General features: G+C 38.8%; 1 protein-coding gene across 1 annotated transcript in view; it reads left to right on the plus strand.

Annotated features, from left to right (window-relative positions):
* LOC139692210 (serine/arginine repetitive matrix protein 2-like) overlaps positions 1-13,341 on the plus strand; it is a 372,759-nt gene that overhangs the window by 278,250 nt on the left and 81,168 nt on the right. The window contains exons 7-10 of the mRNA XM_071590276.1: positions 1,875-2,144; positions 8,739-8,855; positions 10,671-10,838; positions 11,661-11,927. Of these exons, the coding sequence (XP_071446377.1) occupies positions 1,875-2,144; positions 8,739-8,855; positions 10,671-10,838; positions 11,661-11,927 (822 nt within the window). The remainder of the gene's footprint in view (positions 1-1,874; positions 2,145-8,738; positions 8,856-10,670; positions 10,839-11,660; positions 11,928-13,341) is intronic.

The raw sequence follows: 13,341 nt of genomic DNA on the forward strand, positions 1-13,341 counted from the left end.
CGTGTTCCGTAATAAATTACATTAAATTTCGCAATTATAGCGGAAAATATGAAACTAATCAACGCGATGGTAAAAAATACCTTGAGATTTGTCGAAAAATTTGAATAATCTTCTGATGGAAACCTCGTATATCTTCGAAATACAGAGACGCACACTTACGGAAGAATGTTTGGCTCGGAAAGTTGTCACTGTTAGTAAAACTGAGCAGTCCAATTGAAAAATCCGGGACTAAAGGGTTAGGGCAGCGGATAAAACATTAAGAGTCCTTTCAACAGGAGGTCATCGTCGTTACGCAACCGTAGATATGGGAACGGTAGTGAAAGCGGTGGAGATAATGATTTAATTTCGGTTTCAACTATCTGTAATGAGGTTTGCGTGTCGCCCATCTTAATCTTCCATCAGAGGAATAATTAAACTGCCCTCTCACGCCTGCTGTGTTGGTATTCTCGAAATCTCCTATTTTCGGGGTGCGGGTGTGAGGCGCAACGCTCCCAGGATGATGGGAGGGTGTGGGTTGGTGGCACAACCACGCGCCTCTCACCTAGCGGGCAAGATCGGTGGTTAATAGGACGAAGCCAAGCGGGGAGTGCTAGATCACCGAATGATCACCACCGCTCTATTCCGCGTTTCTTTTGCCTCCCTGCCTTTCCTAACTTTCTGCCGTAAAGGTATCGTAACCACCTTACGCAATCAACACTTTTGTGTACGTAGCGAACTTTTGGCTAAAATAATTGAAATGTTCGAATCGTGGCGTTTCTTTCGCACATTCCGCGAATATTTTTGTTGCACCATACTCAGGCTTGCATCAAAATAGGAAATTCAAATGGTAGTATTAATCTCAGTTAATAAACTGTGTTCATGGATTTCTTATAGCGTATTGGAATTTATCGGAAATCGGTATTTAATGTACGCTGGAGTAGGGCTAAATGGCGAAGTGCCCTTAAGAATAATTTTAAAATTCTCCTCGAAGTAAAAGAGCAAAGAAAAAGGCAAACATGTATATGTACAATTGCTGCTCCATAGTGATTTCCCTTCATTTCAGCTTGTCAGCTTTTTAATTAAATTTAAGTTAATTTTCATCCACCACAAGTGTTATTTTTAAAAATTAAGGTGAAATGGATAGTGTATGACAATGGGACGTTTAGCGCCATGAAAGAAGGAATAACATTAGTTAAACGAAGAAAAAGGAAGAATGTAATGACAATTTTGAGCTGCCTGATAGGGGATAGAGTGTATGAGTAGCCTCCATAGAAATTAACAGCCGTCCAAAGTCCACATCAAATTAACAGTGGTGTATCAAGACGGCACAATCTTGTCATGTCGTAGATTTTCCTAAGGTTCTCCACGTTAATGGCTTGTTTGTAGGCTACAGTTTAAAAAAAATGCTCAGTAAGGAGACTATAGGGCCACAAGCTAGGGCCAGAGCTTTTTTCTGAATAAATTTGGAGATGATAAAAAAAACATCTTTGTTTAAATTGACCATATGTGTATGTACCATATGTTAAATATATTTTAACTTTCCACTTTTTAAAGAAATTTCATCTCATCAGAATACAATTTGTAATGCATGCAAAGCCTTATTAAACCAAAAAACTAATATTTGCACGCAAAATGTAATCTGTATAAGACATACGGCATTAGGGTGCCACAAGATGAAGAGCATAAATATGAAATAGTTTAATTATAAAGACTGCTGGAAATTGGGTCAATTTCTGAGTATCTGCGTTCAAAGAAGAGACTACTTGTTTTGATTTAACTGCGCTTTGAGTGATATAAATTTGGACGGGCCACATTCGCGGCCTTCACCCTCATCCTTTGTTCGAAACAGCAACTCATATCCATGATGTTTTTCTTTTCTTCTCCCCCGTCTCCAGGCACCCCGTCCTCTCCGGCACCGTCTCGCCCCTCGACCACCCCCTCGTCCTCCACGCCGAAGAAGACTAGCCTGACATCGACTTCCTCGGGGCTCCCCAGAGAGGCGTGCCCCACAGACTCCATCACATCCAGCTACGGAGTGGGGCCCACCGACGATAGCGGACGGCCCCTCTTCGGCCTGCGAGCCCTCCGGCGGCCCCAGCAACAGGCGCCCCCGGACAGCGTGCCCTCAGCCCCCGCCCCGTCCCCCAACACCCAGTCCCGGGAAGGTGAGTGGCGCTCCGGGCCGGACGGCTCTGCCCCCTCCGCATCTCTCCGCACCCATATGGGTGTGCGGAAGGGAAAGAGGGTACCGACCGGAAGAATGTGACACGGCAGGGGGGAGGGGGGTTGGGAGTGGGGATGGCAGTATGTGGTGTCATAATATGGGTTGAGTACCAAGCTTCATCCTTGGGAGGGAATTTATGCATTGAAATTTATTTTTCTGAAACTTATTTGTTCAGTACGCATTTGATTCGTGGAAATAAAACGTGAATTTCAAAGTGGAAAAAAACCTGGCTTGGTTGTAGAGAAATTAAGAAGCGCTTTCAAATACTACTTAATGTGAGCCAAGCATAGGCTTGATACCATATTTTATTCCAGGAGACTTCCAGTTGAATTCGATATGATAGATATTCATATACACTATATTTACTCGGTATCAAATGATTACAAGCAAATATTGCATGTAATCATTTGACACCAAGTAAATATAGTCTACATGAATATCTGCATATATCTATCTTTATGGATATCTATAGATATATACCCGTCTTAAACACAGCAACTCGAAAAGAGAGACGATATGAAAAGAGCAGTAGTTTTCAGTGTTTGGTAATTATAAATGGCAATTGATGGTTTTAAGATTGATATTGCCAATTCAAAAGCGCCAAGTTATTTTCTCCACGCATTGTATTGATTAAAACACTCTGTTTTTGGCTAAGCATGGCCAAAAACATATTGGTAGTGATAAACATGCCATTATAAGAATTAATTTCGGCCATACTGGGAACTTAATAATTCTCTTCGAGGGAAATGCACAGGTAGAGAACACTGAAAATTTTAAAAATATTTTACTCTTCTTTAGATATTGGAAATTGTTCGTTAGAAAAATTCTCGGTGTAGAATTGAATACTTACAATGTTAATACATAGAAAATATAAAATCAGTGTGTCCTCCATTTATAACTCCATTGGCAACATCCTCCTGCGCCGAGAAATACAGCCGAGACATTAATCAAGCCTTGATTCAATTTGAAAGAAAACGATTATCCATATCATTAATTTAATCTTCGGATAAATGTATATATAGCACTACAGAGATTTTGTGTTAGCCTCTTAAGGTTAGAAAATACTTCAAATGGTCTCCGAGAAAGCATTTTTATTGCCACGACACACGTCGATGCATGTTTCTGGCAGCCCAAGAAACTAGTCCTTCTTATCTATCCTAAATACTGTTGTTTTCTTTTGCGAGTGTCTTCCGTCTTGGCAGTCGGTCGACAAACACATGTCCTAGAATACTTACTTGGGTGACCAGCGCGCGGAAAGAAAACGTTTGATATCAGTTATTTCGTCCGAGGCGAGGGCGATCTGTTTTTACAATGGTAACTATCTCCTGCGTTCTCGTGTGCTCTCCATCTCCCCCACCCCTCCCCTCCCTCCCAATGACCACCCTAACCCCTCCCGCACCTCATCCATCCTTCTCCCCGACGGTCTCTCCCCTTGCCCCACCCCCACCGATCTTCTTCTTTTTCACCTCATCGCTTGTCTCCTGGCAACCTTCCACCTCTGCCGCCCACTCTCTCGCCGAAGTCCGCTGCGTCCTTCTACTCGGGAGTCCTAATTTTCGCCAGAGACGTCTGCTAGGCGATTAATATAAGTTAATAATTGCTTTCTTTTGGTGCAGCCGAAACGAGGGCATTGGTTGAGGGGACGGTTTGATTAGCCTTCGGCGGTGTTTTTATGCTGCTAGTTGTTTTCTTGCAAGTTTTTTGAGGATTTTAATTGCATGATTTCCCTAACGAGGACATTGAAATATTCTCTAAACTAATTTATAAAAAAAAAGTAATCAGGCATAAATGGCGTCCGGACTTGGGGGATCGTAGATTTGTATTAAGCTCTCCTTAGCTTTTCGAGCTCCACTGAACTTTGGAGAATTTGTTTTTTTACTTAAGTCATTTAAACCTGCCAAGAATAGGTGCTAGACAATGAGGACAATCCTGCAAAGAGGTTTGTTAGAAGAGGGATGGAGAAAATTATAATTAGTGAGGAACCTCGGCTCTTCTCCACTGCATTTCACCCTGCCGGAACTGATAAAAATATGCATGCCAGCATACCAACGATTTTAATAGAAATGTATGTACGAATCTGACGAATAGTCCTTCCAAAAATTAAAGATGTAAATATTTCAAAATTAACGAATGATAGTATACGCGACGGCAAGATTTATTCTTGCGAGCTGAGTGTAACGGAAACAAAATTAAATTAAATTTTAGAACAATTTATTTTCAATAGAACAGAAAAAACTGATTTATAGTAATAGAATTTTAGACGTATTTCAGAGTTTAGTGGTAATTATTGATAAAAGTCGCCAAATGATATTTTTAATGAGTTCCATCGCAATTCACATCATATGTAGGTTTAAGCAGGTGCTCTCCCAGGGTCCATGGCAGTGTGGTTGTTCAATCCTGTATTTAAGGATGCATCTTGAAGGATGAATTGAATAATTGGATTAACGTATTGATCCCCAGGAATGCTTTAGCCAAAATATATTTTTATATTTCAAGTAGCAATTTGGCAATAATTATAGCAAATGAAATTTAAAAAATATTTATAAAACAGCATCAGTCTTGGGGCTAAGTTTCGTTGGTATATTAATGAAAAAGTTGAAGTTTTACATGCGACAGATTGATTATTTAAAGATATTTTTTACTCTGCTTAATTTTCTTTGCGTGGATTAGGTGTGCTTTAGTTGCTGTCAATTCTCGTGGTCCATTTTCTTTACACGATACTCAGTGTTGGCGACTTGGAGTGAAAATAAGAATGCATATTAGGAATATATTTTCTTTTTGACAAAATTGAAATCATAAAACCTTCCTTTTCACGAAATTTGTGTTATTCATGCATATGGAGATTAATGAACGTACTTAGATGGAAATCAATTCCGTGAGAAAATGACCATTTTAGCTAATCTTATGGCATGAAATAGTCAAACTATCATGATAGTGTAAATTTAGTGATAGGAAAAGGTTTTTCTTTGTGGAAAAGAGCCGTAAGGTTTTCTGGAATATGAATTACGTGCATAAAGTACTTGACTTGGTATTTTACAGGTGGGAAACTAAAATTCCACCTGTCACATTGGTTCGGTTCTCACATGAGTGCTTCCTTTGCGGATCACTGTGTTGTTCGCGTCCATAGCGTCATTACGAATTGCGCGTAGATATGATCGCGTGTGAAATGGCGCGATGTGAAATCGCGTTTTATTTCCGATCCTGTAATCTTCTAGCTTAAAAAAAGAGCAAGATATAATGTGAAATATCAAACCAAGTGCTGTCGAATCGATTTCTTATTTTTGCTTCGATTATTTTTACTATATTTGTTTCGTGATAGTAATAATTTTGTCTGGCCCAATGAATGGTATGGGTTTTCTCGAAAAGCAAATTTCTAATTTAAAATTTACAGTTCAGTTCTAACTCTCCAATTATAACCTTAACTGGACATCATATGAAATATACTGACATAAATGCGTGTAGCCAATGCATAGTATCTTTTTATTAATGTTTGGTGATTGAATTTACATTGAAAAGTGAAAAATTAAAAAAGGTACACTTACAAGCCAAAAGCCATTTAAATTAAATAATCTTTCTTTTAAATATTTTTAAAAAATCTTTTCAGTTCGACTATCATATCATTAATTTTTCAGCTGATAGAAATTTCCCGGCAATCATTGGATAGCCACTTCATAACTAATCAGTAGTTATCGACAGCTCCTATTCGGCTATCGACTACCTACTAGATTTACGTGTACATGAAATAAGGCCATTTAATTCCTTTTTAGACTGTTGGCATACAGGATATGATCAGAATATAACCATTTTCATACATTTCAGCTATTTCATCTATTTCAGACATTTCTATCACGAATCTTTCAGTCGAATGCACGGATATGCCATTGCTGCGGATCAAAACTAATAAATGTCTCCCTTCTGGAAAAGTTGTCGTTCTGCACTGCGTCCGTAATAGACAGTGCTCATGACAGCGTACTGATCAATTCGTGCCTAACTATAAAATTAGTCGCGAGGTGAAGGGCGATTTTTCTTCCTTTCGTGCATGTCTATGCCGTCGACTCGCCATCGTGGGCGCCACATGTCGTCCGGCGGGATTCTCACGAAGCTGTCCCTATCGGTCGACGAAAAATGAACGCTTGCGTAACCAAAGGCCGACCAAAGGGTTTTGCGTGCCCCCCACTCCTTCCCCAGAAAAGAGCAAACTCCCTCTCAACCTCCATTCCTCCCTCTCTCTCTCCACCCACCCACCCTACCGCTCTCTTTTTCTCCTTCCGGCTCTCATCCCACGACAAACAGCTCTCGTTTTACGCGGCTCCTCAGAGGAAGGAAGGTTCCATTGCGGCGAAAAACGAGGGCCCCGAGGGAGGGTGCTTGCGAATTGAGGGGCGAGTGAGAAATGGAGGAAGGAGGGAGAGAGAGAGAGTGGGAGGGGTGTATTCACCCCGGGGGGAGTATGGGGGTCCTTGCCGTAACACTATCTCTTCAGCCGAGGGGTAATTTTATCCCCCCGGTCAAGCGCGAGCTTCTTGGAGAACTTGCGCGCCTTTTTAACTTGCGCCCTTTCAAAACCTTTCCTCTCTCTCCTCTTGGCTCTCTCGTGAGAGACTCGACTTCATCCCATCCCGTTCCATCCCCTCCCTCTAACTAGATTTCAAGAATCGTGGGTAGAGCGCCCGCCGGCTGCTTCGACCGGCACTTTTATTCATCGCGTAAATGACTGGGGAGCTCATTTGATGGATTTTGGCCAATTCCCTGCCCGCCAACGTTGCTTCTTCCCGAATTATCGTTGCCGTGATTTGTCGAGGTTTTATTTCTCGAGAAAGAAGTACGTTTTTACTGTAGGAGTTTGAAGTGTGAACTGCATCAAAAGTGGGAGTCACTCCATATTCATGCACTGCCAGTTTCTAATGAATATCTATTGCGGCAGTAGTCAAATGAATGATTTGGCCGTGGTTTGGCGAGAAAAGTTGTAGTTTTAGTAAAAGTAGAAAGTTTTTATCTTTAGCTATTCAAATTTCAATGTACGTACTTTTGAGAGGTTATTATCAAATCAGGTTGAAAGATTTTATTTATTTTTTTCTTTTCTTAATGCTCTCCTTTTGAATAATTTACTTAACTTTTAAAAACATTCTTTGTTTTAGCGGGAAAATATATTTGAATCTTTGAAAACAATCTTTAGTTTAATTTGTAATAATTTATTATTGGTTGTTAAGGTTCCTGTGTCGAGGAAGTTTTTAAAATATAACTATTGAACTATCAATATACTTCTCTATGATCTGCTATCAATATATTTTGTTAGTCTGAATACGGAAATGGCAATGAATAATTAAATAATCTAGCTTCATTTTTTATTTATCAAAACTTTTATGCCAAGCATTTCTGGACTTCTCAGTCCGTCTGGTGAAATAGGTGAAATTCTTAGTTCTCTTTGAGGGAAAATAAAATTGTGCTTGTCACCGGATTGTTCAACAGGTTCAAAGGGTAGTTCGGGTTATAGTTTTCAATAAGGCTGCCTTCTTCCTCTCCGAAAAAAATGGGGCTCTATACAGCAATATTGATGTCTGAAGTTGCATGCTATGTCAATTGATAATGTAGACCGCTTACTGATTATTATTTTATTCAAAATAGTAAATCGTTGACTTTGGATCTTTGATGGAGGAGGGTTTCAATAGAAACGATGGATCATTTTTGATCCCGGGCTCCTCTGATGTTCCACATCAATTGAATTGGACGATTCCTAGATAATTACCTCATGAGTTGGACTCGTACGTACCTGAAGTTATTTATAACAGGTACTCTCAGGTTCAGAATGATGAATTGAATTGCAGGACGTAATTTTAATCTTTGGTGACTTGTAATGGTGATTTGTATATAAGTGGCAAGTTGGGAGGGGGGGGCATAATTCGTTTTTACAAAAACTGTAATTCCTGAGTAGCGAAACTCGTTTTCATAACTTTGTTGTGTTAACAACTTGGGAGACAGAAATTTGAGAGTCCTAAAGCTAAATTTATTTTTTTCCGACTCCATATTTTTAAATGGCATTGGAATTACTGCACTAAAAGTCCTAGGTTTTAGTCTATTGAGACACCAGTAAATGGGCTAAGTGATATCTATGGCCAGTCATGAGTTTCGGAGGACGTAGGCAGCACGTGCGCCGGCATTCGCGTCCTCGTTCCACTGCTGTGAACTGCCCGTATTGCTTATTCACCTTGCAGTATATCGTAGAAACGCATTTGAATTATTGCACGCCAACGTTAAAGGAGCGAAACTTCCCATGTTTTAATGGGCTCATTAGCGCTCTTTTCTCAGCCGAACTTACAGAAACGAGAACAATAACCCCAAGCAGGTTACAACACAGATTGAGATGAAGTAAAAAGGTACCTTGAACAATTATAATTTTTTTTATCGGGGAAAGCTTGATCGACGTGTGAGCTTTGAAAAAGGGGGGGGGAGGTTGGGTGGTTGTTATCTAGTGAAAATTCTTGCGTAACGCTTCACTCGTCCAGATATCCCATTTCCGTTCTCTCTTCCGTTTCAGCTTCTGTGGAGCCCCGACCCCAGTCTCCGGAAACGTCTGACGTTCGAGATTCTTCCGGAAGGCCATTGTTTGGGTTGCGGGCAATCACCATCAGCAGCGGGTCCAAGACAACCAAGGGTAAGTGACTTGACTCGAGAAAAACCCGCCCCAACAGGGAGATGTGAAATAGTGAGGTAGAGAGGTGGCGATTGTTTCTTCATATCAGCGAATATGAAAACGAAACAGATAATTTTCGGGTAGTTTTACGAAAATGCTATTTTTCTGGTTAGAGTACTCTTTTAGTTTATCTGCGTGCCCTTAAAACACACACTAATTTTAAAAAAATTTCCTGGTTTCCATATTTTCTTGGCTTAATTTCTTGAGTTATGCTAAGAGATTATTGTTTCTGCATTGTCGAAGAGTTTATGGTTTCAATACTATCATAATTAATTTTGATAAAAATATTACCTTAGTAAACGGTTCCGCAAAAAACCAGAACTAATTTGATTTGTGCTCTTCATTCTTAAACTCCACTCGATCTCAACCCTAAATATTAATAATCATTAATTATTGACATCGTATAAATAACCCAACCGTAACTTTCCTATTGAAGTATGTACCTGAAGTATTATTTATGCGCCTACGGCAGTATTTTTTTTAATTCAGCACTTAACCAGAATAATCTATTAACTTGAAAATACTCGTATGTATATCAATCGAAGCAAGGCAATAAAACTCGGTCCCCGCTACACTATGGGAATGAGATTCTCTCTGATAGCTGATAGTCAAGTGTCATGTTCTGTATTTATATCCAAAAGTTCATTTTAATTTTCAGAGGAAATTCCGTCCTTGCTCTGAACTGAATCCCATACTCTTTGCCTCACATTAACTGCTAACTACCCCTAAACTGCTTCAAATAAAAATATGTGTTCATATGGGAATTTTCTAAAGTTGAAGACTTGATGATAGATATTAGCAGTCCCTATGCATAATTGTAAAGTTTTTTTTGTTATAACCATCCAATCTTTCTTCTATACAAGGATAGTGTTTGTTAATGACCTATGTGTAAAACAAGCATGCTGTTAAACTTAAAGGATCTGTTACATTTTGAATTTAATGATCTCTTTCATTCGGAACAGTTTTGGTACCATATGCCGTCTCCCTGATGTCAAAATCTATGAATTAGCATTTTGATAGTTTTGATAAAGAAAGCGTTGTATATTTCAAAATAAAATTAAAAATAAGAAACTGAATTTTGATTTGTTTGTGATGGCGATCTCTTCTTAAATTTGTTGTTTTCCCTCTCTAAATATGCCTAAAAAATATGAGTAATCCCCTGATCTGATTAAGTTCATAGATCAAAATCTTTCAGTTTAAATTTCAGGTTTTCGTGTAAAATTCAAACTTTTTTTAAGCATCACTACTTCTGTTTTGAGTTTATATTTCCTCAATGCGACTATGAGGTGACTTTTAAAGTGTTAAATTTCAAATAAGCTCTCCCCCTTTTCAGCAAAAGAGCAAAGAATAGCCCTTTCGTCCATAAAGACGCTCTCTGTAGTGCCATGAAATCGTACAGGCACTATATTTTCTATTCTCAGCAAAATTCGAAAGCTTCCTCAGCGTCAACCAGCTGCTCCAAAAAGCCACGATTAAAAACCCCTAAATTTGTTTTCTTTTTGCTCTTTGGTAAACTGTAGATACTTTTAATATATCCTGAAATATTATTATGTGACTCCCCGTATGGAATTCAATTATCCCCTCCTTCGTCGACTTTAAAATTAAATTCTAATTCTCCCAGAGAGTAGTGCAATGATAACATTGTAAAAATTGACTATTGCCACGTAGTAAACGCTTACTCAGCAGCAAGTTCTTATTGTCGCCGATAATAAGGGGTACCGCGAATATCAATTTTGGCCGTTGGATGCTAATTTTTTGCCCGCTTCTCCCCCCCAGAGGTCAGACGACTGACCGACAGATCCAAATCCCCGGAGAGGCCTGACAGCCAGAGTCCGAGTGAAGACGAGGAGGACGACGGCAGGGAAATGCCGTCCACATCTTCCACCATGACGGAGACCTCCGTGCAACTGAGGGACCTCGTGCGCCGGCACGAGCAGCATGCGCGTGAGTGTTAACCCACCTCCGCTAAAAAAAGAGAGGGTAATTACGGCCGTGTCCCCAAGTAATATACGTATTCGACCGGTGATATTGTTATTTTTAAAATGATAATCCGTGAAAAATCTGAAGTTTTTAGTACCAGGAATCAATAAATAAATAAAATGAGTCTTTGTTTATTATTTTCACAAGAAAATCTGTAAAATGATCTCATGAGATTAAAGCATTGGTTATTTATGATGACTTGTTTGATCAAAAACTTCATTATATTTGATAGGCTTATCTCAGAAGTTTAACGACCCCTGCTAAGCCTCAGTTAACTATCGCTTCGGAAAGATTTCAGTTATAGTTATTTTAGCGTTCGTTCTCAAATCTCGCACTCTTCCAGTAAGAATTCTTTAAGATTTGAGCCGCAGTCAAAAGGGCAGATTCAACTAATGATTGCCACTGTCATAAGGATTTGAAGTTTAACAAGAGTTTCCTAATTCCCGATATACTGGCAAATGTTCCGGGTAAATATGCAAATAAGCTATCAAATAGTATGATGTTTGCATCTGAGGAACGTTATAATCAGTGTGTTCTCCTAACTGTAAACCATAATGATGTGGGTAATGAAGGTATTTTTCCAAAACATTTTTAAACCAGGGCATTTCTTTATTAATTCAGAGCCCAGAGGCAAGTAATTAGTACAGCAGAAATTATAATTAATCAAACAGATCTTTGCCCTAGTTAATTTTTTGATGCTCTTAATTCATATTTTAATTACTCCTGTTTATCTATGAAAACTCTTCCATTAGTGTCGCATAGTTGAAAAATTTAATTTTCCTTTAGGTGGGAATACTCCATCACAGCCAGTCCAGCTCCAAAAACCAAGAGCAAAGCTGCGTGACAGTTTCATCCTCAGCCATGACGAAGAGGAAGAACCTGAGGACTCCCCTCAGCGGCCATCTGGGCCTGAGCCGCAAAAAGGGGTTTCCAGCCCAGCTTCCAAAACATTCCCAAGTGCCCTGCCCTCAACTCTTGCTGACTCTGGAAAGGTGGTATCTGAGAGGTCAACCAACTTGAAATCCATCATCCAGAAACACGAGAAGATAGCAGGTACCTTTCGTTTCTGTTTTATTATCATGGGAAAAGTTGTATTTAATTGAGAGAATAGCTCAGTTCAGTTCAATAGTTCAGAGAATGGATGAAAGAAAGTTTTCTGGAATGATGGAACAGAGGAAATTCAAATGTTATGCCTGGCTGAGGATAGCTCAGCCAAACTTACTGTATTGTCATGAATCTAAATACAACTATATATTTTTAACATGTCAGTCAATGATGGAGACGAGGGATTTGGAGGGTACAATGCCAATGAATATTTTCACCATTTTGAAAATCCCTAGTGGCATGCCTTTTTTTGACCTCAATTATTTTAATATGAGAAAATAATGCAAATAATACTTATTAAGGCCATTAATCAATTAATGTAATTCATTAATGATTAGAAAGATTTCCCAGGACTTTAATTTTTGGGGGGCACAGAAATGTGAAGAAAGGGAAGGGAGTGAACACACAATCATGGATTACAATGGCACAGACTCTCCAATTTCAGTTTGTGGAATGCAATGCCCCAATGGATCACAATTGCACACACACATATACACAGACACACTGAGAATTCACAAGGCAGAAATCTTACACCAGTGTCCCAATGATAGTACTTAAATAAATAAATAAAAAGGGAAAGACGAAAAATAATACTGAAGAGATTCACACATTCTTCCATTCAGATTTATATAATAGTTGGCATCTATATGGCTGTAAGGTAATATATAAAATAGTGGAGATTTCCCTAAAAAAAATGTATGAATTGTTTGGAATGTGAACACTAAGCAGGGAGTGATGGAGATATAGCTCTCCCAAATTTCTAGATATATTATCTAACAGGTTCATGTTCAAGCAATCTTTTATATAAACCATTGGATATCTGAAAGTAACATTATCAATTAGATTTTAAATATTTTTTTGAGCTTTGCTCCTATTGTAATGCAGTGGAATTTTGCTATGGGTAACATATGATTGCAAACAGCGCATAAACTTCACTAGCTTTACCATAAAACACAGTACCCACTGTTAATATTGCCCTAAGATGTGCTTGAACTGAGATTAAAGTTGTGTAAAAATTGCATATTGGGGTATTCTTAAGTCAGTTTTCCATTAAGTTTTGATAGACAGAAAATCACACCAATTGTTTAGGGCTGTGGATGTCCAAAGGTTACTAAAATCCCTAGATTGGATGGCCTAGTTAGTTGATAAAAACACTCTATATACTGGTCTGCCACGTTTTCTTACAATCATTATGCCTGGACAATAACTCCAATAATTTTTTTTTATTTTTCAACTTCTTTCATATTACGCTGAAACTTCTTCTCATCTGCCAAGAAGATAAACCAATTTATTATATCAAAGGGAACATTTTAATTTATTTTTTTGCTGTACTATAATAATGATGGTGTCTAAGTGGTGGAAT

Source organism: Hetaerina americana, unplaced genomic scaffold (genome assembly GCF_022747635.1).
Source record: "Hetaerina americana unplaced genomic scaffold, ioHetAmer1.1.p SCAF_4, whole genome shotgun sequence".
Lineage (NCBI taxonomy): Eukaryota > Metazoa > Arthropoda > Insecta > Odonata > Calopterygidae > Hetaerina > Hetaerina americana.